This window comes from Theropithecus gelada, chromosome 1 (assembly GCF_003255815.1).
Source record: "Theropithecus gelada isolate Dixy chromosome 1, Tgel_1.0, whole genome shotgun sequence".
NCBI lineage: Eukaryota > Metazoa > Chordata > Mammalia > Primates > Cercopithecidae > Theropithecus > Theropithecus gelada.
Window position 1 is genome coordinate 94,615,869 of NC_037668.1, and position 27,565 is coordinate 94,643,433.

General features: G+C 37.8%; 1 protein-coding gene across 1 annotated transcript; it reads left to right on the top strand.

Annotated features, from left to right (window-relative positions):
- The first annotated feature begins 320 nt into the window (after nucleotides 1-320).
- TCTEX1D1 (Tctex1 domain containing 1) lies at nucleotides 321-26,605 on the top strand. The gene is made up of 5 exons (XM_025404523.1): nucleotides 321-448; nucleotides 2,469-2,590; nucleotides 18,224-18,315; nucleotides 24,154-24,278; nucleotides 25,118-26,605. Exons 2-5 carry the CDS (start codon nucleotides 2,472-2,474, stop codon nucleotides 25,319-25,321), a joined length of 540 nt encoding a protein of 179 aa, XP_025260308.1. The 5' UTR covers nucleotides 321-448; nucleotides 2,469-2,471; the 3' UTR covers nucleotides 25,322-26,605.
- Nucleotides 26,606-27,565: the final 960 nt, after the last annotated feature.

A 27,565-nucleotide genomic window follows, 5' to 3' on the forward strand; every position in this document is an offset into this window, starting at 1 on the left:
GAGCCTCGGATTTCCTGTTCTAGGAAACCGCAGCATTTCCCACTCCTGCCCCCGACTTCTGCGGGGAAAGGAACTTGATGAGGGGCCCTCGGTGTGCAAATGCCTTTAGTCCCAAATGTCCTCCACGCTACAGAATGAACCAGTTCCCCTCCAGCTCGCCTCCAACCCAGGACGCAGCGGGGCTCAGGCGACCCCCAGTGGGCGGTGAAGATGAGATCCTCTACATCCTTAGGGCAGCTCAGAGGGCCACTCAGCGGCCAAGTCCGGCCAGGGCGGGCCGAGGGCGCTGTTTGAGGTCACCCTGGAGACCGGCCTCAGAGTCCAGTGGGAGTGCGTCGGCGGCCGCCGGCTGAGTGAGGCCCGGGAGACCGGAGCCGCGCCGCGCGTAGCGTCTGCAGTGAACGAGCCGGAGGTCTGGGAGGCTCCGGGCGAAGCCTCCCTGCTGCAGGTAGGGTCGCTCTCTCTGCAGCGCGTCAGGACAGGGGGCAAGGGATCGGGCCTTTGTTGAGAAATGGCCCGACTTGGCCCCGATCTCTCACTCACCTTATTCCTCCTCTCCCCAACAAATAAGAAAAAATGCTCCCAAATTTGGGAACTGAAAGTCGGACCCAACAGCATGTCCCCTGCCCCATTGCATGGCTGGGCTTCAAGAGTGATAGCCAACGCAGAGCTGGCCAGCAAGGTCATCCCCTGACCCTGGGCGGTCTCCCTGTGGCTGGCCGCACCCATGAGGACCTCCAGGTCGCAACTCTGGCCTTTCTTGGGGAGGGGGCTGCCTGCAGGGCAGCTTTGGAAACAGCTGAGGTCGAGATGGGTCTATGTGGCTTTGCAGCAAAACCTGAATGACCCACCTAATCAGGCCGTGTATCTTCCCACACTCATAAACACACACACCTTCATACACACGAACACAGGCACCTGCACACACAGAGATGCACACTCACAGGTACACACTCAAGGACGATTACACTCACGTGCACACACACACCACGCTGCCTCCCACACCCACACACAGCACCTCTGCTCTGACACTGATGCCACTGGGTTTTAGGGTATGTTCATGTCTGCCCTACCCACTCAACTGCCAGCTCCTTGAAGGCATGGATTTTCTTTTATTTTTAAGCTTTGGTGACTAGCACAGTATTTCCTTATTGGGGCTCTCACATTTATAGATTGTGAAATAATTTAAATGAATACCTAAATTTGTAGGTAGGCAGTGAGGCATTAGAGTTATAGTCTAAGTTCTGGGAAGTCCATTGCTACTACCAAGCTCTTTAACAAGAATTAGTAGGAAGGAGGGAGTTTTTCAATAAATTATTTATTTAAAAGTTAAGTCCTATTTGCTCCTTACAAAGTATGTAAATGTTGCTCGAGAAAACAAAACAACAAAAAATCTTTGAGAAGCCAAGTTTAATTTTAATTTTTATTTATTTATTTATTTTCTAGCCCCCTACCCCTAATATTATTTTTTAAAGTCATGGCAGGTCAGGCACAGTGGTTTATGACTGTAATTCCAGCACTTTGGGAGGCCAAGGCAGGAGGATCACTTAAGGCCAGGAGATTAAGACCAGCCTGGGCAACATAGACCGTGTCTCTACAAAAAATTTTAAAAATTAGCCAGGCATGGTGGTGCAGGCCTATAGTCCTAGCTACTAGGGAGGCTGAGGTGAGTGGACTGCTTGAGCCCAGGAGTTTGAAGTTACAGTGAGCTATGATCATGCCACTGCACTCCAGCCTGGGTAACAAGAGCTAGATCCTGTCTCTAAAATAATAAAATAGGCCAGGTAGAGTGGCTCACGCCTGTAATTGCCACACGTTGAGAGGCTGAAGCAGGATTGCTTGATCCCAGGAGTTCAAGACCAGCCTGGGCAACATAGACCCTATCTCTACGAAAAATAAAAAATTAGCCCAGCATGATGGCATACACCTGTAGTCCCAGCTACTCAGGTGGCTGAGTTGGGAGGAACACTTGAGCTCAGGTGTTTGGGGCTGTAGTGAACCATGATCATGCCACTGTGCTCCAACCTGGGTGACAGAACAAGACCCTGTCTCAAAAATAAAATGTAACAGTGACAGCAAATATTAATTCGCCAAGTTATATTATGATTAAATTGGGGGGCAATACAAATATTGGTTTCTGATGTAGGATAGCATCTTTCTTCTATACATGCATATCTTTTGTCAATGACCTCCCTCTTCATCAGTTAAGCATTTTTGCTATAGATTAATATCTGCTTATGTAAATTAAGTATACTATTGCATAAATAAGCATTTTCAGAGTTATCATAGTTCCAGTTTTACTGATCAGAATAATAACAAATACTATATATTGCTCTTGAGGAAACCCCACTTCCCTGTTCAAAAATGGTAGGAAAAGTATCTGTGTACTTTGAGGTTAGTCCCTGTTATACTAACTAAAATGTTTCCAGATCTTTCTTTGGCTGTTTTACAAAAGTCTTCTTCCATAGGTTATGATGATGTCAGACAATACTAAAGACAGAGCAGCTCGTTCATCGAAGAAAAGAGGGAGTATTTCTTCTCTAAGTAATCATGAATTTTGGCGAAAGGAAATTCATGGGCGCACCAAAGAGTGAGTAACTGTCTAAAATTGTAAAATCATTTATGGAATAAATAGGTTTGTAATGTTTATTAGGAGAAAAAAAATACTTCCTCAGGGACATAAAAAGAGATAAAATGGGCAAGTACAAGGTTCAGGTCATCTTTAGGGGCCATATTTAAAAAGAAAAAGAGAGAAAACTTGAGTGATGTGTTAATCCTAGCAGCATTTTTGCTATTTCAGATTATCCCAAAAAACCCTCTGCTCAAAAGAAACACCACATGGAGTGTAAACCAGACTCACTTATATGTCTTTTGAGTTCTTCTCCTCAATATTTTATAACACAGGTTTTGCACTTTTGTAATCAATACATACACATACAATGTACTTAACATTATTTTATTTAATTTTGTGATGTATTTTCATAGTTTTTTCCATACCCTCTTAAATGACTGCATAATATTTTGTCAACTTATGATTCTGGGTTGCTTAATCATTCTCTAATTATTGGACATTTTAAGTTTGTTTCCATTTTTTTCTCTTTTACTGTATGTCTCTGCTTGGTCATTTCCCAGAAGAATAATTAGTAGGTCAAAGGGCAGTAAGTAGATCTTTTGGCTCTTGCTACATGTTGCATCTTTTCTCCTAAAGATATGCATCCATTTTTAATATTTTCATGGCATTTCCTTTTGACTGCTGTTGGGAAGAAAACAAAACAAATTATGGATGTAGCAGTCAATTAATCATAGACTTTCGTTCTTAGTTTCTATAGGATTGGAGGATATAGTAGATTGGGTATATATTGGGAAGCAGGAACTAGGGTATCCTGCAGAACAGAGACTAGAAGAACTGGAATAATTAGAATTCTGAAACCAAAATCTTTCTATTCTCAGAGTGTGTTAATGCTTACTTATAACTCCACGTTCCAGCCCTGGAAGTCTGTGGATTACACATACAATGTCTTTTACAGGTGGGAAACTGACTATAAAAGACTAGCAATCCCAGCACATGTCAGAAGTAAAGGTGGGAGAATAATTAATCTTTGTGATTTTTGCTTCTAAGCTCTTCTGGCTGCTATTTCCAATAGTTAAGTGCATGGGTTATTTTTTAAATTATTTAAAACTAATTGTTAGCTTAAATTCAACTTACATTTTCCAAGAAACTATTTAAGTAAGAGTCTGCCATAAATTATGTACCCATGATATTTTTTTAAATACTCTCTCCAAAGATTAAATTGTAATCCCTACTTGCATGACTTTCATTTATCTTTTCCCCTTCAAAACAAATTTGTCTTATAGAATGAGAGCATGGCTACATTTGAAGAATTAGAGATCATTCTTTTTAACCTCTTATTGATGAAGTATAAATACATTTTAAAAGTAACAAGAATACAAAAATCATATTTATCAATACATTAGGATAGATTTTTCACTGACAACCACATTTAAATGATAGCTATTTTGGTTTTGGACTCTCAAACAAAACATTTAGAATGGATCCTCTATTTGTACTTTTTTTCTTAAATAGCAAATGATCAGCTTCCAAGTCCCCTTGCGATGCAGACTATTTAGGAGGCTTCCCCCACCCCACGCTAACTTGTATTAATACTTGCTTTCCATTGGCTTCCTCACTGTCTGGAATTAGACAGTACAAGTTATTCTCCTTCATGAATGAGGCTTTAACTAGTAGAAAAATTCTGAAAGCTTAGTGACTATCAAATGCAGGCATTGTTTTGAAATTGCAGTGTTTTACGGAAAAACATGTAACTTTCATTTGAAAATTACTTTAAAACAATTTTGAAAATATAAATTTCAATAATGTAAAACATTCTGAATTTTATTAAGGACTGAAATACATTATCTCATTGAATCTCCCCAGCATTAATCCTACTAGATAGGCATCATTTACACCACTTTACTATGAAATAACTGAAGTTTACAGGTCAAGTAACTTGACTTAATGATTAGGATACAGTCCCAAATCCTGACTATGAGATACAAAGTTCACAGACCCCTATCTACTTCCATAGCACCATCTTCCCCACCATCTTGCAGGCATCCTCCCCCTCCAGTCATACTCAATTATCCCTCAGTGCTCTATCCGGCCCCCAGCCATCGCCCCATGTTGCTTCCCCATGGGGTACCTCGACTCCTTGCCTGGAATGTTCTTCTTACACTATTCCCCTGGCTTTCTTCACTTCTTCCATCAGAATTTCACTTCATCTCCACCTTTTTGGGAAGTGCTGTCTAATTACCCATCTATGACCACCTCCACCTCCAGACCGGATTGGGTGATCTGCCTTTCTTCTCCTACTGCTTTTGCCTTCCATATGCCCCTATATTTGGTGACTTTCTCGTCTATCTCCTTCAACAGACTATGGACTTATTTTTTTAACAGTAACCACTCTTATAAAGAAGACAAGAAGAGTAAAGGCAGACCTCCTTGAAAAGCTGCTTCTTATATGTGGTATAAGATCACCATAGATTTAGCCCTACAGTCTTGGTCTCCGTGTCTGCAGCCTTCCACAGTTGTAACTAATGCTTCACAGTGATCCCCAGACAGAATGAATATCTAAAATGTCTTCTGAATTACAAAAAGAAGATTAAATTTATATTAAATATTATTGTGAACTGTTTTCAAGATTGGGTCTGTTTTTAGGTTATCTCTTCAATTTAATGTAATTTTTATGTTTTATTAAAGAAAAAACAGAAACATCTTAAGCTGGATCTTATTATCCTAACATGGTAACTGTTAGTGTGTTGGCATATTTCTGTTAGACCTGGACATACGTATATCAGACCCATACTGTCTGAGTCCAGACAGTACACTACACAGTTGTCATCATACTCCATCTGTAATTTCAAATTACTTTTTACCTAAACAATGTATAATAATAAGGATGATAATAGCTAAGATTTATAGAGCCCTTACCATGAACCTTATTTATGTACCACAGAAGCTCCATAATAGGAGCTGACAAACTATGACCCAAAGGCCAATTCCAATCTGCATCTGTTTTGCTAAATATGGTTTTTACATAGGTGAAAAAAATCAAAAGGGGAGCAGTTTTTTTTGCAGCATGTAAGAATAATAAGAAATTCAAATCTCTATGTGCATAAAGTTTATTGGGACACAGCCATTCCTATTCACTTATGTGTTGTCTCTGGCCACTTTCGCACCGTAACAGCAGAGTTGAGTTAGTTACAAAAGAAACCGTAGGGCCTGCAAACCCAAAAATATCTGCTATTTGGCCTTTTACAGAAATGTTTGCCGACTCCTGCTCTATAAAGATAGATGTTATTATCTCCCCCATTCGACAAATGAAAAAGCAGAATCTTAGAGAGATTGAGGCTCCAAAGCTACAGAATTAGCAAGCAGCAAAATGGGCTTTTGTTTATTAGTCGAGTATTTTCATTTCCTGAAAATTGGCAATCCATGTGGGATTTGCATTAATAAAACTATTATGTTCATTCACCAGAACCTTCTGTTTCCCATCCACAGTAACAGCAGGTCTTTACAATGACATCTTTCTTGTTGGAAGCTCAGGCTTTGGCAGACACTGAACAGTGTTTGAACAGATGTGCTTCTCTCATTTTCTTAAAATGGAAACAGAAGCTATGAGGTCAGGTTACTTTCACAGGATCATGTGACATGATATCCAGGCTTGTTATCTGTGAGGCCAGGAGTTCCACTAGTAGATTAGGGACAAGGTTGGGGGCTGAACATTCTCTCCTTTGCCTCAAACCAAAATTACAGTGATGCCATGTTACCAGAACTTTCTGTATGGATCCCACAGCTCCCCATGTGAACCCACTGATGGCATCTAACATGCCAGTTAGGCCACACTATATGTATTTCTTCATTTATTCAGGATTTATTAGCTTCTATGTGCCAATTACTGTGCCACATATTAGGCATATAAAGGTGAATAACTATAGGTTTCTAATTTAGGTAAGTTCATTTTTCAGGGAAACTGAGAGTTGCCTGGTAACTTTTTTCACATTTGTCTAGGTCTTCCCAGTAAACATGCCCAAAATGGAAATGATTGCATTCATTACTTCATTTCAACAGTGATGAATGTATTCCATCATTCAATCTATACTACTGTGAGCTGTTTATAGGCAATTGAAAATGGTGTTGCTAGAACAATTTCTTCATTTTGATACCTGAAGGAGAAGGCTAGAGATTAGAAGATCAGAGTTAGGAGATAAGTTGTATCGCCATCTACATTAAACTAAAGCCCCCAACAAGATCTGCCTGAGACACAGCCTCCCCCAAAGAGAGAAAACAGTTTGGGAAAACTGAAATGGCTACGTTTCCAAATGAAACCACAATAACAACTAATATCGTATTGTACTTTATAGGTGATTAAGCCATTTCACATATGATATCTATGTAAGTTAAATAGAGAAGATATTTTTATCCCCATTTATGTCTGTAAATGGGGAAATTATAGATTGTGTTGGCAGAACACTGGCTCACTGTATGGAGGAAAGTGAAGCTGACCTCTTACCTTATACGCTTTGCATAGATAAACTCCAGTTGGAAGATCAAAATGTGGAAATCTGTTAACAAAGCTAAGAGAAGAGAGCACAGACCCATACCTTTGTGTTCTAGGAGTAAGGAAAGATTTCAGAAAGAATATCCCAAAATGAAAACTCAAACCATAGAGCAAAATAATTTTTGGATAAATATAACCACAATAAAATCTAGTGCTTCTGTTCAACAAAGGATGCAATAGACATAGTTAATAGGCTGGCCGAAGATACATATACGTTTTTTTAATCCTGCACATTAACAACTTATGCTAGGGAAACAATTTTTAAAATAGTCAAAGAAGACAGCAATTTTCAGAAACAAAGCCCAAATGGCTAAGCAGAATATGAAGAGTTGCTAAAACTCACTTTCAAGCAGAAACAATATAAATTAAAACAAGATACCATTTTGCACCCATCCAAATGGCAAAACATGAGAAAAGAGAGTAATACCAAATGTTGGCAAGGGATGTGAGAGTAAAACCTGATGTCGCCATTTGGCAAAGAAAGTTAATAGTTCTCAGAAAATACAGGAGTGTGTCTGCTTTATCAGAGTAAGAACTTACAGAATAATGGCCCACAAAGCCATACGTGATCTAGCTACCTGACACCTTTGCAACTTTATCTCCATTCACTCCTTTTCTTCTTCCTCCCTCTGCTGCTGATCTCTATGCATTTTCTCAAACACACTAGCAGCCTTCTGTCTCAAAGGCTTTGCATATGCTGTTCTCTCTTCCTGGTATACCTTTGCCTCAGCCATCCATGTGGTTCATTTCCTCACCTCCTGTCTTTGTTCATGAAGGCCTACCTTGACCACTTCATTTGAAATTGCACATCACATCTTCTCCTCCAGCCAATTCCAAACGCCCTTAACCTGCTCTATTTTTTTTTCCCCTGAGGCATGTATCACCTTTTATCATAATATATAATTTGCTTGTTTAGGATTTTATTGTCTTTCCTTACTAAAGTAACAGTTCCATGGGAGCAGAGACCATAGTTTGTTTTTGTTTTTGTTTTTTTCAGTATTGTATCCCAAAGACCTAAAATAGTGCCTGGCATATAGTAGTCACTCAATAAATATTTTGTGATCATCGAATGAATCATTGTTGCACTTTATCAATTCCTGAGCAAGCAAGTTTCTTTTGTTCACAAACAAGTTAGGTTCACAGGTCTGTGTATGTGTTAAGTCCAGAGTGACTAGGGGCTTTCCTCTTAGAGACGTAAGATGTATTTACAGCAAATAGAAAAATGCTTGTTCAGATTTTTTTAATGTACACTTTTACCTCCATGCTGACACATTCCATTGTTGCATCTATTTTTTAAAAACCCAAAAGAACAGTTTCATTTGTGTTGGAAATCTGTTGTAATAGGTCACACTCCTCCTTGATGATCTCCACAGCTTTGTAGAGGTATTCATGGCACCTGCACTCCCAGCATCACCTCTCTGATGATTGCCCAGCATGACACAGCTTTGAACCAGTGCATTTCATCCAGGAGCTGCAACAAAAGTTCATCAGCTGTGCTTGACTATCACCTCCCTTGCTCTTGGATGAGCATTAGCTCAATAGGCTTCAGACACTAACTCTGGTCTTCCATCCACATACTTAAAATTGTTGTGCTTTCTCAATCACCGTTTCTGAATTACCTTCAATCACTCCAGAGCTGTGCTTTTCACAGGTTGCGTGGTTCATTCTTTATCCTTCAGAATCACCCCTACTCAAAAAAAAGGTGTTCCACAAGAACATGTCATTTGTCATGTTCCTGCCCCTTTCATTTTTGAAAATTTTCTTTTCTTTCCATTATAATCTTTCTCTTACTTGTAAAATGGAGCAAATAACGTGAGTAAAATACCTAAAAACTACGGGCATACTTTAGCAATATTGCAGGTTTAGTTCCAGACCATTGCAATAAAGTGTATTTTGCAATAAAGGAAATCACATGAATGTTTTAGTTTCCCACTGCACATAAAAATTGTTTACGCTGTTCTGTGTGTAGTCTATTAAGTATTCAATAGCGTTTTATCTAAAGAAAAAATGTACATACCTTAGTATAAAAATCGTGTATTGCTAAAAATGCTGATGATCATCTGAACCTTCAGCAAGTTGTCATCTTTTTGCTGGTGGAGGGTCTTGCCTCAGTGTCGACGTCTGCTGACTAATCAGGGTGGTGGTTGCTGAAGGTTGGGATAGCTGTGGCAATTTCTTAAAATAAGACAATAGACTGGGCCAAGTGACTCACACCTATAATTCCAACACTTTGGGGAGCCAAGGCAAGAGGATCACTGCAGCCAGGAGTTCAAGACCAGCCTGGGCAACATAATGAGACACCCCCTTCCCTACAAACAAATCAGCCAGGCATTGTAGTGCCTGCCTGTAGTCCTAGGTACTTGGGAGACTGAGGCAGGAGGATCCCTGAGTCTGGGAGGCTGAGGCTGTAGCGAGCTTTGATCATACCACTACACTCCAGCCTGGGCAACAGAAAGAGACACTATCTCAAATAAAATAAAAATAAAATGAAATGAAATAATAAAATAAATTTTAAAGCTGGCCACATCAATGGACTCTTCCTTTCATGAGAGATTTCCCTGTAGCATGTGATGATGTTTGATAGCATTTTACCCACAGTAGAACTTCTTTCAAAATTAGTCCATTCATCTTAAACCCTGCCACTCCTTTATCAACTAAGTGTATGTAATATTCTAAATTATTTGTTGTCATTTCAACAGTGTTCACAGCATCTTTACCCAAAGTAGATTCCATCTCAAGAAACCACTTTCTTTGCTCATTTGTAAGAAGGAACTCCTCATCTGTTTAAGTTTACCATGAGATTGTAGCAATTCTGCCGTATATTCAGGTTCCATTTCTTTTTCAACCATTTTAAATGTTATGTTTTAACTGAAAATTTCAACTATACATATTCATGGGGTACACAGTAATTTTTCCATACATATAATGTATAGTAATCAGATCAGGGTGATTAGTATATCCATTATCTCAAACATTTAGTATTTCTTCACATTGGGAACATTCAATGTCCTCTTTCTAGCTATTTGAATCTATCTATTATTTTCATCTGTGGTTACCCTACAGTGGTAAGAACACTAGAACTTATTTCTCCTATCTAGCTATAATTTTGTATCCTTTAACACTAATTCAAGTTCTCTTTCTATTTCCACTGCATCTGCAGTTACTTCCTCCACTGAAGGCTTGAACCCCTCAAAGTCATCCCTGAGGGCTAGAATCAACTTCTTCCAAACTCCTGTTAATGTTGACATTTTGACCTCCTCCCATGAATCATGAATGTTCTTAATGGCATGTAGGACGCTGAATCCTTTTCAACTTACTTTGCTCAGCTCCATCAGAGATATCCCCATCTATGACAGCAATAGCCTTACAAAATGAATTTCTTAAATCATAAGATTTGTGGGGTGAAAAGAAGCTGGAGAATGCATACAAAAATATAATTAGATAGAATAAGTTCTAGTATTCAATAGTACAGTAGAGAGATTATAGTTAACAATAATTTATTATATATTCCAAAATAGTTAGTGGGGGTTAGAGGGAAAAATTGCTGGAGGAATTTTAATGTTCCCAATACAAAGAAAAGATAAATGTTTGAGGTAATGGATATCCCAGTTATCCTGATTTGATCTTTATACATTGTATATGCAGGGATCAAAATATCACATGTTCCCCATAAAAATATACAACTATGATACATCAATTAAAAATTAAAAAATAAGTAAATAAATAAATAAGACTTGAAGGTCAAAATTACTCCTTGATCCATGGGCTGCAGAATGGATGTTGTGTTAGCAGGCATGAAAGCAACATTAATCTCCTTGTACATCTCCATCAGAGCTCTTGGGTGACCAGATGCATTGTCAATGAGCAGTAATATTTTAAAAGGAATCTTTTTTTCTGAGCAGCAGGTCTCAACAGTGGGCTTAAAATATTCAAGAAACTATGCCATAAAACAGATGTGCTGTCATCTAGTCTTTTTTGTTTCATTTATAGAATGCAGTAGATTTAACATAATTCTCAAGGGCCTTGGGATTTTCAGGATGGTAAATGAGCATTGCCTTGAACTTAAAGGTGCAAGCTGCATTAGCCACTACCAAAAGAGTCAGTCTGTCCTTTGAAGCTTTGAAGCCAGGCATTGACCTCTCTCTAGCTATACAAGCCCCAGGTGGCATCTTCTAAAAGAAGACTGTTTAATCTACATGGAAAATCTGTTGTTCATCAATGATCTTAGCTTATCCAATGACCTTAGATCTTCTGGGTAACAGGCTGCAGCTTCTACATCAGCACTTGCTGCCTCACCTTGCACTTTTATGTTACAGAGACGGCTTCCTTCCTGAAGCTTCATGAATCAACCTCTGCTAGTTTCAAACTTCTTCTGTAGCTTCCTCACCTTTCTTTGCCTTTATGGAATTGAAGAGAGTTAGGGCCTTGCTCTGGATTGGGCTTTGGCTTAAGGGAATTTATGACTGGTTTGATCTTCTATCCAGACCACTAAAACTCTCTCCATATCAGCAGTAAGGTTGGTTTGCTTTCTTATCATTCATGTGTTCACTGAAGTGACACTTTTAATTTCCTTCAAGAACTTTTCAGTCAGGTACAGTGGCTCTCACCTGTAATCCCAGCACTTTGGAGGCTGAGGTGGGTGGATCACTTGAGTTCAAGAGTTCGAGACCAGCCTGGGCAACATGGCAAAACCCTTCTGTACAAAAAAATTAAAACAAAATTAGCCAGGTGTAGTGGTGTGCACCTGTAGTCCTTGCTACTTGGGAGACTGAGGTGGGAGGATCACCTGAGCCTGGGAGTTCGAGGATGCAGTAAGCCAAGATCATACCACTGCACTCCAACCTGGGTGACGAAGTGAGATTCTGTCTAAAACAAAAACAAAAACAAACAAAAAATCTACTTATTCGTAGTCACAACTCGGCTAGTTGTTGGCCCAAAAGGCCTAGCTTTCAGCCTATTTCAGCTTTTGACATGCCTTCCTCACCACACTTGGTTATTTCTAGCTTTTGATTGAAAGTGAGAGATGTGGGACTCTTCCTTTCACTTGAGCACTTAGAGACCCCTGTAGGGTTATTAATTGGCCTAATTTCAATATTGTTGTGTCACAGGAAATAGGAAGACCCAAAGAGAGACAGAGATGGGGAAATGGCTGGTCAGTGGAGAAGTCAGAACACACATAACATTTATCAGTTAAGTCAGCTGCTTTATATGGATACAGTTTGTGGCACCCTAAAGCAATTACAATAATAACATAAAAGATCACCCATCACAGATCTCCGTAACAGATATGATAATATGAAAAATCTAAAATATTGGGAGCATTAACAAAATGTGACATAGAGACATGAAGTAAGCACATGCTGTTGGAAAAGTGATGCTGATAGATGCGCTCAATGCAAGGTTGACACAAACCTTCAGTCTGTAAAAACACATTGTGTGCGAAGCAGAATAAAGTGAGGCACAATAAATATGATCTGCCTGTACGTAAAAATCCAGCAAATTTGGTATAAACTAAATAGCTGCAAAACTAACTTATCTTACCAGACAAATAACATCATCTACTGCTGGGGGACAAGTTGGCATGCTTTGGTCTTGAGCGTTACACTCATAAAAATATCCATGGATAGTCTTAGGTGGAAAGTTCCCGAGTAAAGGAGTTTCTATGCATATTTAATCTTATATTCTACATCCTGTTTTTTGAGCACAAGGGCTCTTATTTTTATCTGTGTTACCAATACTTCCCACTGTGCCTGACATGTTGTAGGCAATAAATATTTGTTGAAAGAATGAAGAAAACTGGAAAGTACAAATGTACAAATTTGTACCCTGAAGATCTTGCTTTTCTCTGTGCACTCTGAAATATCACCACTGGGAGGCAGCACATGATTTTAGTAACAGCTTCTCCGCCCCCCCAAAAGGCACACTTAAATGATACTATATTTATAAATATGGTGGCTCCAGGCATTTCATGGTTACAAATAGAAGGAAAAGATGATATTCTGACCTTTAAATATACTACTTTAATGTTTCTAAGGCCAGATATGCATTCAATATTATCTCTTCCTGCAGCTTGAAAACATCTAGGTATAATAATAATATTGAAAATGTCTGGAAATGAGTTCTCAATACTAATTAAATGCTATTGTGGCTGATGAGAATTAACTGAAATTACTGTTACCATCTCTAGCAGTCATAATAAAAAGACATGCCTTGTGTTTATCTATGTAATTCAAAGACTGGTCAGCAAGCAAATTTGCAAGATGTTTTTAAGAAAAAATGAATTTCATTAAAGAGTAAATATGTTCTAACTTCTTTTCTTTTCTTTTTTTCCTTTGGCGTTTTTTGGGTTTTTGTTTTTGTTTTTTGAGATGGAATCTTGCTCTGTTGCCCAGGCTGGAGTGCAGTGGCGTGATCTCAGCTCACTGCAACCTCCGCCTCCCAGTTTCAAGTAATTCTCCAGCATCAGGCTCTCAAGCAGCTGGGACTACAGGCTCTAACTTCTTAACTTTTTCTTTTTTTGTCTTTTTCCTGCAAATAATCAGAATGCATACTGTTGGATTAGCATGGTGCATTTCCAGTGTCATCAGGTACATATAAAGAGGATTATTTTTGTTATTTTGGACCAATTTCATGCAGCTACTTCTGTATGCAGGCTGTCTGTTTTCAGCAATAGCACATGTGGTTTCAGATATTCACTGAATTTTTCATTGAATTACAAGTTGTTGCTCTTCCATCTGCAATAATATTAGTTAATTTGTTAAGTGTTCTCACCAGTGGTTTTGGCCAGACTTTCTTTTATTGCATTACTTTTCATCTACCTTTCTTTCTAAAACTTTATAACTCTCTGGGACACATTTTGCCAATTGAATTTTTTTCTCCATAAATGCCAACAAGCTGGTAAAACACAGAGACAGCAAGAACATTTTTTATATTTAAAAAATAAAACTATAGCATTCACTTTGCAATGAGATGACGTGTCTAGAAGGGTTGTCATTGTAAACTAGGAAAAGTCTGATGATAGACAACTGAAACCCATCCATTTGTAAAGTTGTGATATATACCCCAAAAATGTATTGTGCCAGGTATATAGCACTGGTAATTAAAATTATAAATTTACTTTTTGGGTGTCTCACATATTTATCTTTAAAGATTTCATTGAGTGAAGCTGTTTATCAATAGAAAATATGACCAGGTTTTTCTAAACCAGTATTCTGAACTGATATTGGCAGTTCCCCAATTTTAAAACATAAAACTGTTTTATTTCTAAAAATTTACCAAGCCCATATTCTGGTTTAATGCTGTTTGCCCATAACCGCAAGTATTTTAAATATTTTCTCTCTTCTTTTGTCTTTTCTCAAGGAATCAATATCTTATTTTTTCTGTTCAACTTTTTCTTCTTTTTCACTCTCTCCCTTTTTCTAACCCATTCATTCTAATGTGGGAACTATCAGATCTCAGCTTTTTATAACGCCATAAACACAGGTTTTAAAAAATAAACTTTTCCTGTAATTTTTTATGACATTGTAGTCTTCACTGATGCACAGTCAGCCTTCCAAGGCACAGAAAGCAATATACTAATTAAATATTTTCCCTCTGGAGGATAAGAATTTCCAGGCTTCACATGTCTTCACTTATCGGTGGGAGATAAATGATGAGAATTCACGAACACAAAGAGGGGAACGACAGATACTGGGGCCTACGTGAGGGTTGAGGGTGGGAGGAGGGAGAGGAGCAGAAAAGATAACTATAGGGTACTGGGCTTAATACCTGAGTGATGAAATAATCTGTAAAACAAAGTCCCGTGACACAAGTTCACCTATATAACAAACCTTCACATGTACCCCCAACCTAAAATAATAGTTTTTTTAAAAATAATTACCAGATTTCCAGCAAAATATTGAAAATTTACTCCTCAAAGCGCTAGTTCCTTTCTAAAACTAATTCCAAGTTTTATGGGTTTTACTGGTTTTTGTTTTGTTTTGTTTTTTGAGACAGAGTCTTGCTCTGTTGCCCAGGCTGGCATGCAATGGCATGATCTCGGCTCACTGCAATCTCCACCTTCCGGGTTCAAGCCGTGCTTGTGCCTCAGCCTCCCAAGTAGCTGGGATCTCAGGTGTGTGCCACCATACCCAGCTAATTTTTAAAAATATATTTTTAGTAGAGATGGGGTTTTGCCATGTTACCAAGGCTGGTCTTGAACTCCTGGCCTCAAGTGGTCTGCTCACCTCTGCCTCCCAAAGTGCTGGGATTGTAGGCATGAGCCACCACTGCCAGCCCCAAGTTGTATGATTTATTGATTACTTGTAGCATCCCACTTCCAGGTAGCAAACACTGTATTAGACTTTCTATCAGTTAGATCTACTGCTGCATATAATAATAAACATGAGTTTAAACAAAATAGAAATTTATTTTTCTCTTACATAAAATAAGTCTGAAGAGAGGAAGTTCAGAGGCTTCTTTCTTATCTGTGATCTACAAGGTCATCTCAAGACCCAAGATAGTGCTGAGCTCTGGAATATCCACATTCCAGTCACCAAGAAGGGTCAAAACAGGCTCCTATAGGCTGCATTAGTTCTTTTGAGGAACCTCTCAGAATTTCCACACAACAGTTCCACTTACATCTCATTGACTCATAAGCCACATAGGCCACAATAGCACAAAAAGAGACTGAGAATTTGTTGTTAGTCTGCAGAAGAATAGTCCTACAAATGTAGGATTCTGCTACCGAGGAAGAAGGAAAGAATAACTTTAGAAAGTAGATAAGAGTCCCTGACACAATGTTCATTATAATTTTCTTTATAATAGTAGAATATTGGAAATAGCCTAAAAGGCATGGAGTATAAATGGTTAAATGAAACCCAGAATGTGCATATATTAAGTACTGTCTTGAAATTTAAAGTATGGTTTGCTATTTATTGACATGGAAAGTAATCTATGATACATTTTAAATTTATTTAAAAGCATCTCTAATATGAGCCCATAGGTAAAATCAAATGTCTGAAGTGATTTTCTTAATGTTGACAGGGGTTAGAGAACCACTGGGGTTAATATATTTTGCATAAGTTTACTTTCTTCTCTACGTTTTTCTGTATGTTTTGAATTTTTAAAATGAGCATACACTGTTTACATGATTACTGTGGAAATAAAAGGGCACTGAACAAATTCATCTTCAATAACTTAAAAAAAGTCAATCTGCAAAACTTTCTGTGTGCACACCAATCTTCAACCAGTTGGGTTTTTAAGCTGCCCTTATGACATTTACCAGTTTCATAATGATAATAATATTAAGTGCACTGATTGTCAATCTTCAGTAACTGATAGTGAAAACAGTTTATCAAAATCCTTATTTGCTTTTATTGTCTTGGACTTTTCACTCCAGCTAATTTGAGTTTTGCACCACCTCTTCTTCTCCATGAATTTTTAATATGGTGTCCAGTAGAAAAGAAATTTTTATGAATACCTTCTGTATGTTTGTGCAAGTAAGTTTTAATTGCAGTGATTAATTATTTCATTGCCCCTATTTTCATTCTGTCAGTTATAATCATACTTGGGACTTTGTCACTAAGAGGTAAACAGGACATTTGAAATCTGTCTGCCTTTTATACATGAACATTAAGCCCTTTGCCTCATTCCCTTTATCTCTGAAATGGGTAGAATAATGAATCTTTTACTTTCCTCAGAGGATATTGTGAAAGTAAAATGAGATAATTCATGGGAAATGTTTTCCAAAGTTAAAAGTAGCACATATAGTAATGGGACAGACTGACTTATCTTAGAATCAAGGGATTTATGTAACATTGGGTTTTTTAAGCAGCAGTAATAGTCTTTGGTATTGCCCACAGCACCTGTAGCCGGTGTGGCCAAACAGGTTGGTTGCTACTTCAAAGGGCAGCAGTAAATTGAGGAAGGCAGGTGTTATAAGAATAAAGACTAAGTCACTCATCCAGAAATCCACCATGAAAAAAGCAGCCAGAATTTCTTCCATCATTTTCTTGCACTGAGTGGGTAAACCCTAATTTATCATGTAAGTTGTATTGCATTAAAGGATTTTTAAAAATAGATTACCCGTGATTTTCTTAAAATATCAATTTGTAAGAAGTTCATTAATTCCACACGGTGTAGAACTAAGCATTTTAAATTCCTTGCAAGAGAAAAGATCCCCAAAGATTAAGAGCAAATATCTCTTTTTTATTTAATTAAATCAAAAACATAGCCTGCTTAGAAAAGTGGTCACTCTGAACACACACACACACACACACACACACATACACACACACATGCTATTATATCCTCCCCTTTGAAATGACATCTGTCTTAACGTTCATTTTCACAGGTGGAGAAAATTGAGGGTGCAGAGTTCTGAGACTGTCATTAGTTGCAGCTGAATTTCCTCTGAACTAAATTGAATTAAGTAGTGCTAGAGAGACACTGGGGGCTCCTCTTTGCTTGGGTCTCCTGTTTAGCACCAGGATAAGCTCATATTGCCTTGATAATGAAAGCAAAACCCTTTTTTAATGTTGAAAAGGGTGATTGATGCTTATTAATTTATTATGGTTTTAGTGAATTGTGGTTTCCTTTACCACACAGATGAGTTTCTCATTTTTCTTTTTCATACTAAAGGGATTTTGTGAACTCCATATAATAGTGAACCCTTTATAATACTCCATGTGTATATAGAGTTGTTTCCCAACATTTTAAGCTTCCTCATATGTCTCCCAGCCCTGTTTGTGAGCTTTGTCTACTTTGAGGAGAGGCTGTATATCAGTGGTAGAGACACGATTGGCAATGGATTTTGAAGTATGTTCTGTTACCCCATACACATACATCAACCCAGGATCACTTTCTGGATAATTTGATGACCTGAGTAACTGCCCTGGGCTTCAGCCATCACATTGAGGCCTTCTCCAAATACCTCCTTTGCATCTTAATATTTCCATTTCTAAAATGTTTTAGACTTTCCATATACCACTGGGATATTTACATAGGACTTACTTGAAATTTTCTGACAAAACTTCATCTTTGTAACATTTTAGCTTAAAGCAATATTGTATTTTGTTGTTATTGTTATAATAATGACTAAAATTCGTTTTCTCCCTTGTTTTTAGTTCTACGAGTACCGTGTCTTACATGGATGAACCTAGTCAGCGTGATGATGTCTCTCGCCTTACAGTTCAGATGGAAAACACCTATCAGTTGGGTGTGTTCTTTTATCTCTCACTCCTATTTTAAACTTCTAAACTGGTGACTGATGCTTTTAAAAATGGTATTTGATAACCTGGCATTGTCTTCAATTCTAGCACAATATAAGGGACTTTAATGAATTGAGTGATTTGATGTTGCTTTAGTTTCTTCCTCAGCAGAATGCTAGCAACACCCGCTATCTTACTTTTCTTTACTAATGTTTCCCAAATGCCAAGCAATTCACTGGGTGGCACTGATATATACAGCATACTACTGACTTAACAAATTCACTGAGTATTTCTGGGTACATAGAGAGATATGACTTAAATGAAAGAGATAAGTATTGATGTTTTAGACAACAAAACCAATCAGTGTTGTTAATAGGTGAAGGAAAAAAAAAAAAAAACTCAAAGCAAAGGTAAATGACTCATAGTCCCCTGTTGACAGAGATGTTTATCCATTACCACTGAGGTTTTGAGTCTTTGAAAACAAAGATCTTTGCACCTGCCCCTATACTCCCAAGTGGAGTCCACGGCAAATATCTTTTCCCACCCATGTTTCCTCATAGACCCACTTGTTTTCTCTAAACGCGTACCTGCCCACTATTATCTGAATTCATATATAATTACTGCTATATAGAAATTCCACAGAGATTTACCAAGGGGCAAAGGAAGACTCTATGGGCCAAGGTGATTCCATCTGTGGCCAGTTAACCCCCAAGAAAAGTATAGACCATCAGCATGTCCCCTTCAGCCTTGTAGCCAGTTTTCTACAGGAATCCCCAAGACTACATAGATTACACGGGTCCATAATTAGCCAATCTACTGGTATTTTCACAGTGCCTGTGGCCGACAGCTAATATTCCTGCCATCCAATATACTTTTATACTTCTCTGGTAACTTTACTAAATTTCCTTTGAAATTCCACCATTGTCACCACTTTTGATCCTAGCATTCTGATGAAGCTGGCACTGGCTTTATAGATAGAGCAGTGACTGATTCTAGGATGGCATATAACCATGGTCAATCCAATCAAAGCCTTTGAGATTAAATTCAGAAAATGTTGTTTGGCCTGTTGCAGAAGAACATAAAGCCCTGAAACTTGAAGGAATATAGGGGCTCTGGCAGTGTCTGCCATTTTGCTCTGACTTGAAACTGAGAGAGAACAACAGAATCCTGATGGCATCATTTGAGTCCTAAATCCAGTTGACTACCCTTTAACTTTTCAGTTAGGCAAGCTAAGTTTGGGTCAGGTTTTCCCTCACTTGCAACTAAAAGTTCTTAGCCATAAGGTGTCTATGACTTTGAGCTGTGCATGCTGGAAGGGTTTGAATCAGATTTCAACAAGATAAGGCAGGTGAAATGTGAATCCCTATGTTTCTACATAAGGGTATTTTTTGCAACTTGTTTTCTCAAATAAAGCATCTTATCAGTTTTAGAAGTACTGAGTATGAACCACATTAGAAAAGTAATTTTAGAAAAAGCTTAGTATAGATGAAATACACCCATATTTTCCTACAATAGTCTATGTGAATTTTTAAATAATTAAAGTATTTTATGCTTGACAATTCACTTTTTAAAGCATTCAACCATCCATTTTATTAATACTTAATCAAAACTGTATTACCACTTCTACTTGTTTCTGGGTTTATTTAACATAAGAAAGGTATTTTGTGGATGTATTAGTCCATTTTGCATTGCTATAAAGAAATACCTGAGACTGTAATTTATAAAGAAAAGAGGTTTATTTGGCTCATGGTTCTAGAGACTATACGGGAAGCGTGGTGCCAACATCTGCTTCTGGTAAGACCTCAGTAAGATTTTAGGCATGGCAGAAGGGAAGGAGAGTTGGCGTGTCACATGGCAAGAGAGGGAACAAGAGAGAGGCCAGGCTGTTTTAAACACCCAGCTCTCATGTGACCTAATAGAGGGAGAACTATAGAGCAAGAACTCAGTTACTACCGCTGGGACAGCACCAAGCCATTCGTGAGGGATCTACCTTCCTGGCCCCAACACCTCCCACCAGGCCCCACCTCCAACACTGGGGATCACATTTCAATATGAGATTTGAAGGGGACAAATATCCAAACTATATCAGTGGGACTTTGGTAAAGAGTTTATCATATCTTTACAATGTAATGCTGGCCAGAAAAGTGGAAGGAAATATCAGCCAATCAGCAGCACTATTATGTTTAATTAATTTTTCATTCTGTTTGATAAGGTTTGCATCATCTAAACACATCTTAAATGAGAGCATTTATGTAAATAATTACAACTAAAAAAATGAGATGAAGCATGAGTAAAATTCATGAAGGGAAAAAAGGGTATAGAAAAGGAAACTGTGTTTCTTATAATAAAATACCATTTACATACTCCTCATTAATTACTAAAACAAATATCAAAGAAAATGCAGGCTGTAGCATCTGTCATATCTGAATTTGAATACCAATTTTGCTAATTCCTTGAGCAAGGTATTTAGCATCATTGAATCTCAGTTTCTTCACTTATAAATAGGGATAATAGTCTATACATCATAGGGATGCTAGGTAATTACATCAAATGATGTAATATGTTTAAATCTCTCCATTCATCATGATACTACTCCTGAATGTGACTGACTCAAGGACCTTACTACAGATCACTAAGAATAAAAACCTTCCATGATATTCATTGTAACTTCATGTTAATTATGGAATAAGTTTTCCACAGGACTTTTTCTGGAACTATGAGTATAGTGGCATCTGGTCGTTTACAAACATGGACTGCGAGCACCAGGCCAGACTAGAATTATTCGTGGCCATCTTTGCTACTACATCAAGACAGCCTGCCTTGAGAATGAAGCCAGCACAGTGGAAAGTAGATTCAAAATACTGAGAGAGAGAGAGATTATTTGAGTTCAGCTTCCACGAAGTACTCAGGCCCTGTCTCTATGTCAGGTTTTCTTAGACCCTGTCAATCTCTCAGCATTGATTTTGCACCACCCCATGGGGTCCTTCCCAACCCTGCAGGCCTCACTGTCTCCCAACTTATGTCCTCTTTCATCTTGCTGCCTTCTCAGCAAGGTAAATCCCCAATTCTTCCTTCAACATGCAATAACTACAATAACAGCAATAACACTAATAAGATCACATATCTAAGGAGTGTTTTATTGTGTGACAAGTACTGTTCTAAATATATTCAATATATTGTCTCATTTAATTCTAAAAAAAAAAAATATGTAGTAATTCTTATTATTACCCCAATTTGGGGTAGTGGAGGCCCACATACATTAAGTAACCTTATCTTTATCTAATTTTTAAGGACAAGTTTTGTTTGTTTTTAAAATTTTTTTTGTCCGGATCCTTCAGGTCTTTGCCTTTTGATTTCTAAAACATGTTTTTTCTCCTAAGGAAAAAAAAATCTCAAAAGAGAAGAAAAGCTTTGCCATTCACATCAGTTGACTCTGAAAGTAGTTTTAGGAGCTTATTTCAGAAGTCAAAAGCTGAACATTGATGGATGATTCTGGATGTTTAGGGGAAAGGTAACAAAGAAGTAAGAAAAGAATATTTTATTACCATATTTCAAAGTATTTTCAAAACAGAATCTGGTTAATGACTTTTTTTTTTTAATCCAAGCAAAGTGTGGAAAGGACATTGGTAGCACTGTACAATGGAACTACTAGAAACAGACTCAAGTGCCTCCAGGACCCTCTTTCCGGCACTAACCTGTGTGCACTTTCTTCTGTTTGGGTGGCCTGGCCTCCTTTCCACCATGAAAAACATGGTCTCCAGCAGGTCCTCAGAGTCACATGGTAACTTTTGCCACCAGAAAGAGGCTCTTTTTTCCTACTCGCAGTTTAAAATAAAAATTCCAAGAAAAGACTCTCATTGTCCTGGCCCAGAGCATTGTTACCCCTGGGTCAATCAACCACGCCCTAGGCTTGGGTTTGCAGGAGTTGATGGGGAGATCTCTAAGAACCACTTTACATATCCAGATTCATTCTCCACCCCCACCCTGCCATGATTTAAATGGAATTCAACAATTTCTATATTATCATGAAAATAAAAATACCATTTATAGAACCTCAAGAGGCTCACCTAACTGAACTGCAGTCAAAGGGCTATAACCTTCTGGTTAAGTTCCGCCAGTGGGAAACCTCAGCAGAGAGGCAGAGGGAGTGAGAAGTGTGAGGTGGAGCTGTTTATTTCCCTGGCTCCTGCCTGTGAGTTCATCACAGCCTGGTTACATTCCTCAACCAAAGGACAGAAACTGCTCCCAGGGGAGCCCTCTCCACACCACCCTTCCGGGATCTATTAAAAACTCTTCCTCTATTCCCCAATCTTGGGGTTGGGGGTGGGCTGATAACGTTACTTTCACTGGCTGAGGGCTACTGCACTATCCCTTGTGATTTTCTACATCCCACTCAGAACTTCCTCCTGGAATTATTTTAACTATAGGGTGCCATATGTTTCCTTTGACCCTGACAGATACAGTCATCCCAAACAAACACTTATAAATAGATATTGACAACTATTACAAGAGAATTGAATAGAATTCTTGATCTCATTCCTTCATCTTTATCAATTCAACAAATAATGATTGGACTTCTCTATGCCAAGCCCTGGGCACATGTTCATGTCATGCAATGACATTAGTATATGACCAAAGTGATGATGTGGCTAATATTCCTGGGATGCAGGATAAAGAAGATTCATCTGAAGCTTCTCCTCTGAACGTGGATGAAGTGTGGTTGAGAATATAAGCTCTAGCATCAGATAAACCTGGGTGTGCAGCCCAGCTCTGCCTCTGTGTGTGATTCTGGGCAGGTTACTCAATGTATTTAAATCTCTGTTTCCCTACCTGCCAAATGGAGATAACAGTGAGATTCACCTCAGAGATCTATTGGAAGACTATATAAGGTAATATGAAGTGCTTATCACACTGCCTGACACGTAGCAAAAGCTTAATAAAAAGTATTCATTATTATATATGTATACAATATATAATCATATATCATATATAGTGATTATTATCTATAAAATTTGTAATTCTATTTAAATTCAGAAATCATACATTAAAAATTTCTTATGCCTTTAGCATTGTATTAGACTCTGAGGAGGAAAAAATCCGAGCTTGCTTACCATATAACTGGAAACGCAGGTATGCTTTAGCCAACGTCAAGTGGATTAGGAGCCAGGATGGCAGTGGGGACCCAGTGCATGGAAAGCAGGGACATTGTCCCAAAGCAGGGACATTTTTACCTGACAGGAGATAGAGTGCTACCTGGAGAAGAAGACATTTGAGATGGTCTTGAAACATGAGTGGCTGTTTCTCAGATGAACAAGATGGGGAAAGGTATTCCATTTGAAAACAAAAGAGCAAGAGTAAAGACACAGGAGCACCTTTATAGGCAGATGAAGCCTGTGAGGCTGGAGCAGTCTGCAAGTGGGGCACTGTGGTAGCGGAAGAAGGGGCCATAGGGAACCACAACTTAGACCTGGCTAAGGGGAATATCACTTAAGATCTGGTAGATAGATTGGAGCAGTAGATACAAGAGGCAGAGAGCCAGTTAGAAAGCTGTTGAGACTTTGATGTATATCCCTAACAATGGGGCCTGGGAAGGAAGAGACTTTCAAGGTCAAACCCCAGCAATATTGAACACACTTTTGAGATGGTCAGGTAAATGTATGAAAATATTGTTTTCTTCTCCCAGAGCACTTGACAGGAAATCTAATTAGAGCCACTTGTTTCTTTTAATAGAGTCCACCCACAAGATTAAATCCCTCCACGTTTCAATACTCTTTTGATTAGCCTATGGGGTGGGTGGGTATGATTTGAAATGACCTTTTAGAAATAAATTTTATGTGTATTTTCAGGTCCTCCCAAACATTTTCCTGTGGTCATTGTCAATCATATTTTGAAAGATGTGTTAACCAGCTATCTACAAGTAGAAGAATATGAACCAGAGCTCTGTAGACAGATGACTAAAACCATTTCTGAGGTACACGTGTGATTTGCCCAAAGTGTTAACAGTGGCTAGAATATTTGCTAAAGTACAATGAACCCTCTACTTTTTTGATGAGGGGAATTAATTTGCAGTAACAGTTAAAATGCATATTTATAATTAGGTCATATTCTACATATATGAGTGTGTGTGTGTGTGTGTGCATGTGTGTGTATACATAAAACCTTTGTCTAAAACAATCATATGCATCATTTGCATGCATTATGTAAAATTGTATAAAACTGCCCCATTTATAAAAGTGTTTATTATAAAAGATACAACATTTCAATGATTATTTTCTCTTCACTAAGGCAGCTTCTTTGAGTGCCATCAAATACAGACTTTAAGCATGTTTCTATTTTTACCAACCCCAGGGCTGGAACTTCATCAAGGTTTTCTCTACTCTCTTTTTTATAACAAACTCTTTAATAAACATTAATGATTAGTTATATTACAGGAGACTCCAGATGTATGATTCCTTAATTAGACATGAATAAGACAGTGTAACTCCAATGCCAACATTCTTTGACATGAAGCCATCTTAACATAAATTTTCAAAGAATGTAATTTATTAAATTCTGTGCTCTGGATTATAATTATTTCGTGTATCTTAGAAAAGGTAGATTTATTGCTGGTGTTATGATTTTGTCCCTGAATGTTCTATCTCAAGAGGACCATGCTTGAAGGGAATCATAGTTACGGTTCTACAACAATTACTCAAAGTATCTACAATGTATCATGCTATTAAATTAAATCCCCTCTATTTATAACAAAGGTTAATACTTTTGAGTTTCAATGTGGCTAAATGAAGACCCTCCCTTTTTTTACATTTCTAGGTTATTAAAGCCCGGGTCAAGGACTTGATGATTCCACGATATAAACTAATTGTGATTGTTCACATTGGACAACTGAACAGGCAGAGCTTACTTATTGGAAGCAGATGCCTCTGGGATCCTAAAAATGATACCTTTTCATCTTACGTTTTCAGAAATTCTTCTCTTTTTGCTCTTGCAAATGTCTATGCAGTTTACCTTGAGTGACTGAAAATAAGAAATCTAGCTCTTACTTTTGAAAATCCTGAGGCAGACTGTATGTCTGTATACAAAAGTTTTACTGCCAAAAACTTTGAGAAAGAAACAACACGGATATTTCAAGCAACTGGAAGCTTTTGAATTTTTTCATATTCTAGTAAAGATTGGGGGCGGGGAGAACAGCACAGAAAGAATCTTGTTTTTCTAAAGCAGGAACCTGGTCTTGGTTTTGCTGGATTGTTTTCCATAGACATAGATTCTTATTAAATATTTGTTTTGGTACTAATTATTTTAATTATTCTTTAATTAAAGAGTTACAATTTCCTGCATTGTTTTTTAATAAAGAAAAGCTTTAGAAAAACTATGGCTATATACCCTGACCAATAAATGATAGCAGAATATTCAACATGGGTACACACAAATGATAAATAATATGCCTCAGTGCTGCATATAAAAGAATACTGGTTTTCATTTTGTACTTAATAAATTGAGCAGCATTCATTAAGTGCAATTATTGTTACATGTACCTGACAGTTGAAACTGCTGAGGTAGAATTAATGGCTTCATAACAATTATCGTGGTCCCACGGGCTGCAAGCTAAAACTAGAAGCTCTTGTGGCTTGCCTGCACTTTACACAACTGTGGGAGAACTGAATGTTGGCTCTTCAGTAATGGAAACTATAAAGTGAATAAAGGCTTTTTGGGGCACTGAAGTAGACATTGTGATATTAAATATACATGATGCTTAATACTAAATGTGTCTGTAACACATAAAATCATTTATTGGAAAGAGACATCGTTTTTAAATATCCTGAGCTAACAAACTTTTTCACAAAATATATAGCTGGCACCTTAACAAATAAAGCATGTGTATTTACCATTTTACTCCTATCAATTTAATACTAAAGTGACCCAGTGAGGATTTGAATAGATGGGCGCTAAAATTTACAGGGCTGAAATAGCTTATTATTCTGCTGGTTAATGTATCTTATGCCACGGATCATTTATTTTTATGAAGCTTTCAAGTCTTTGTGTGCAAGTAAAATGATGTTGTTTCGTTGTTCTTGGATGGTAAGTGGACGGCCTAGAGGACATTTATTAAAGGTCAAAGACAAATTGTACACATATGGAGCAAATTAGCAATGCTGTAGTCTTCAGGAAAAAATAATTTGTCATTCATATCAAAAAGAGTTTAGCGAATGGAACACCAGTCAATGCTTTCATTTTAAAATGTTTTGGTGTCTTACTTTTCCCCCAAAAACGACATATAGTAAAAAATTGATACTTTTAAAATCCCTTTCTTTCTGCTATTGTCTGGCTTTTAAAGTGATTATTCCAAATGAATTTGTCAATTTCCACTATTTTTTTCCTGTTAGTGCATTAGTGGGAATATGTCTATGTAATAATTTATCACAACCAATATTTGTCAATCTCCACAGACCAGTTTTCAATCTGGATTAGATTACAAGTATAATAAGTAAATGAGCTTCATATTTTCATGACACATTTGTGAACATCTACCTTCATGGAACGACAGCGGGGGTAATCATATCACAACTTTGTATGAATAAATCAAAATGAAGAAACTTCTTTAACATATAGAAAGTCTATTGTAACAATGACTGTTTCAGAGTTCTAAATTCTAATCCACGAGATAATTTCTTACCATCTTCCCCAGGCTGTGTTGAGAATCAAAACTGCAAAGCATGATGGCAGTTAAAAAACAAAAAAGAAAGCAGTTTGCCAGCATATTGCCATGCACTGTAATTCAGATACTCAATGATGAATTCTAGCAACTATATAGCAGTATAAGAATACACAGTAAAAACTCACTCATTGCAACTAACTTGGGAGAAGCTAGTTATCACACAGAACCTTATCATGAGAAATTTTTAAAGAAATTATCACACAGAACCTTATCATGAGAAATTTTGAAAGAAATGACATTATAAATTTGAAGGAATTCTTTTACTTTGAAACACCCTGAACTTCCCTGGTATTTTTTTCCTCTCCTACAGTGCCATCCTTCTTCCCAGACCAGCCATGCCCATCCCTGCCCCAGAGCCTTCACTCATGCTTTCCTACCTCAGAACACCCCCCCTCCCACTTAAGCAACTTTCTTCACTTTTCAGGGTCACATTCAAGTCTCACCTTTTCTCTCAGTCCTTCTCTATTCATTGCTTGCCTCCTGCTCTCTCTCCTCTGATCATTCTCATGGTCGAGCTAACTTTTGAATTTTTGTTTTGTTTCCTT

What these genes read in the sequence shown, in the direction of transcription:
- TCTEX1D1 (XM_025404523.1), top strand. Translation starts at nt 2,472, where the DNA reads ATGATGATGTCAGACAATACTAAAGACAGAGCAGCTCGTTCATCGAAG. An exon ending in GGAAAACACCTATCAGTTGG is followed by an intron (nt 18,316 to 24,153) that starts GTGTGTTCTTTT and finishes GTGTATTTTCAG; the next exon opens with GTCCTCCCAAACATTTTCCT. An exon ending in TGACTAAAACCATTTCTGAG is followed by an intron (nt 24,279 to 25,117) that starts GTACACGTGTGA and finishes TTACATTTCTAG; the next exon opens with GTTATTAAAGCCCGGGTCAA.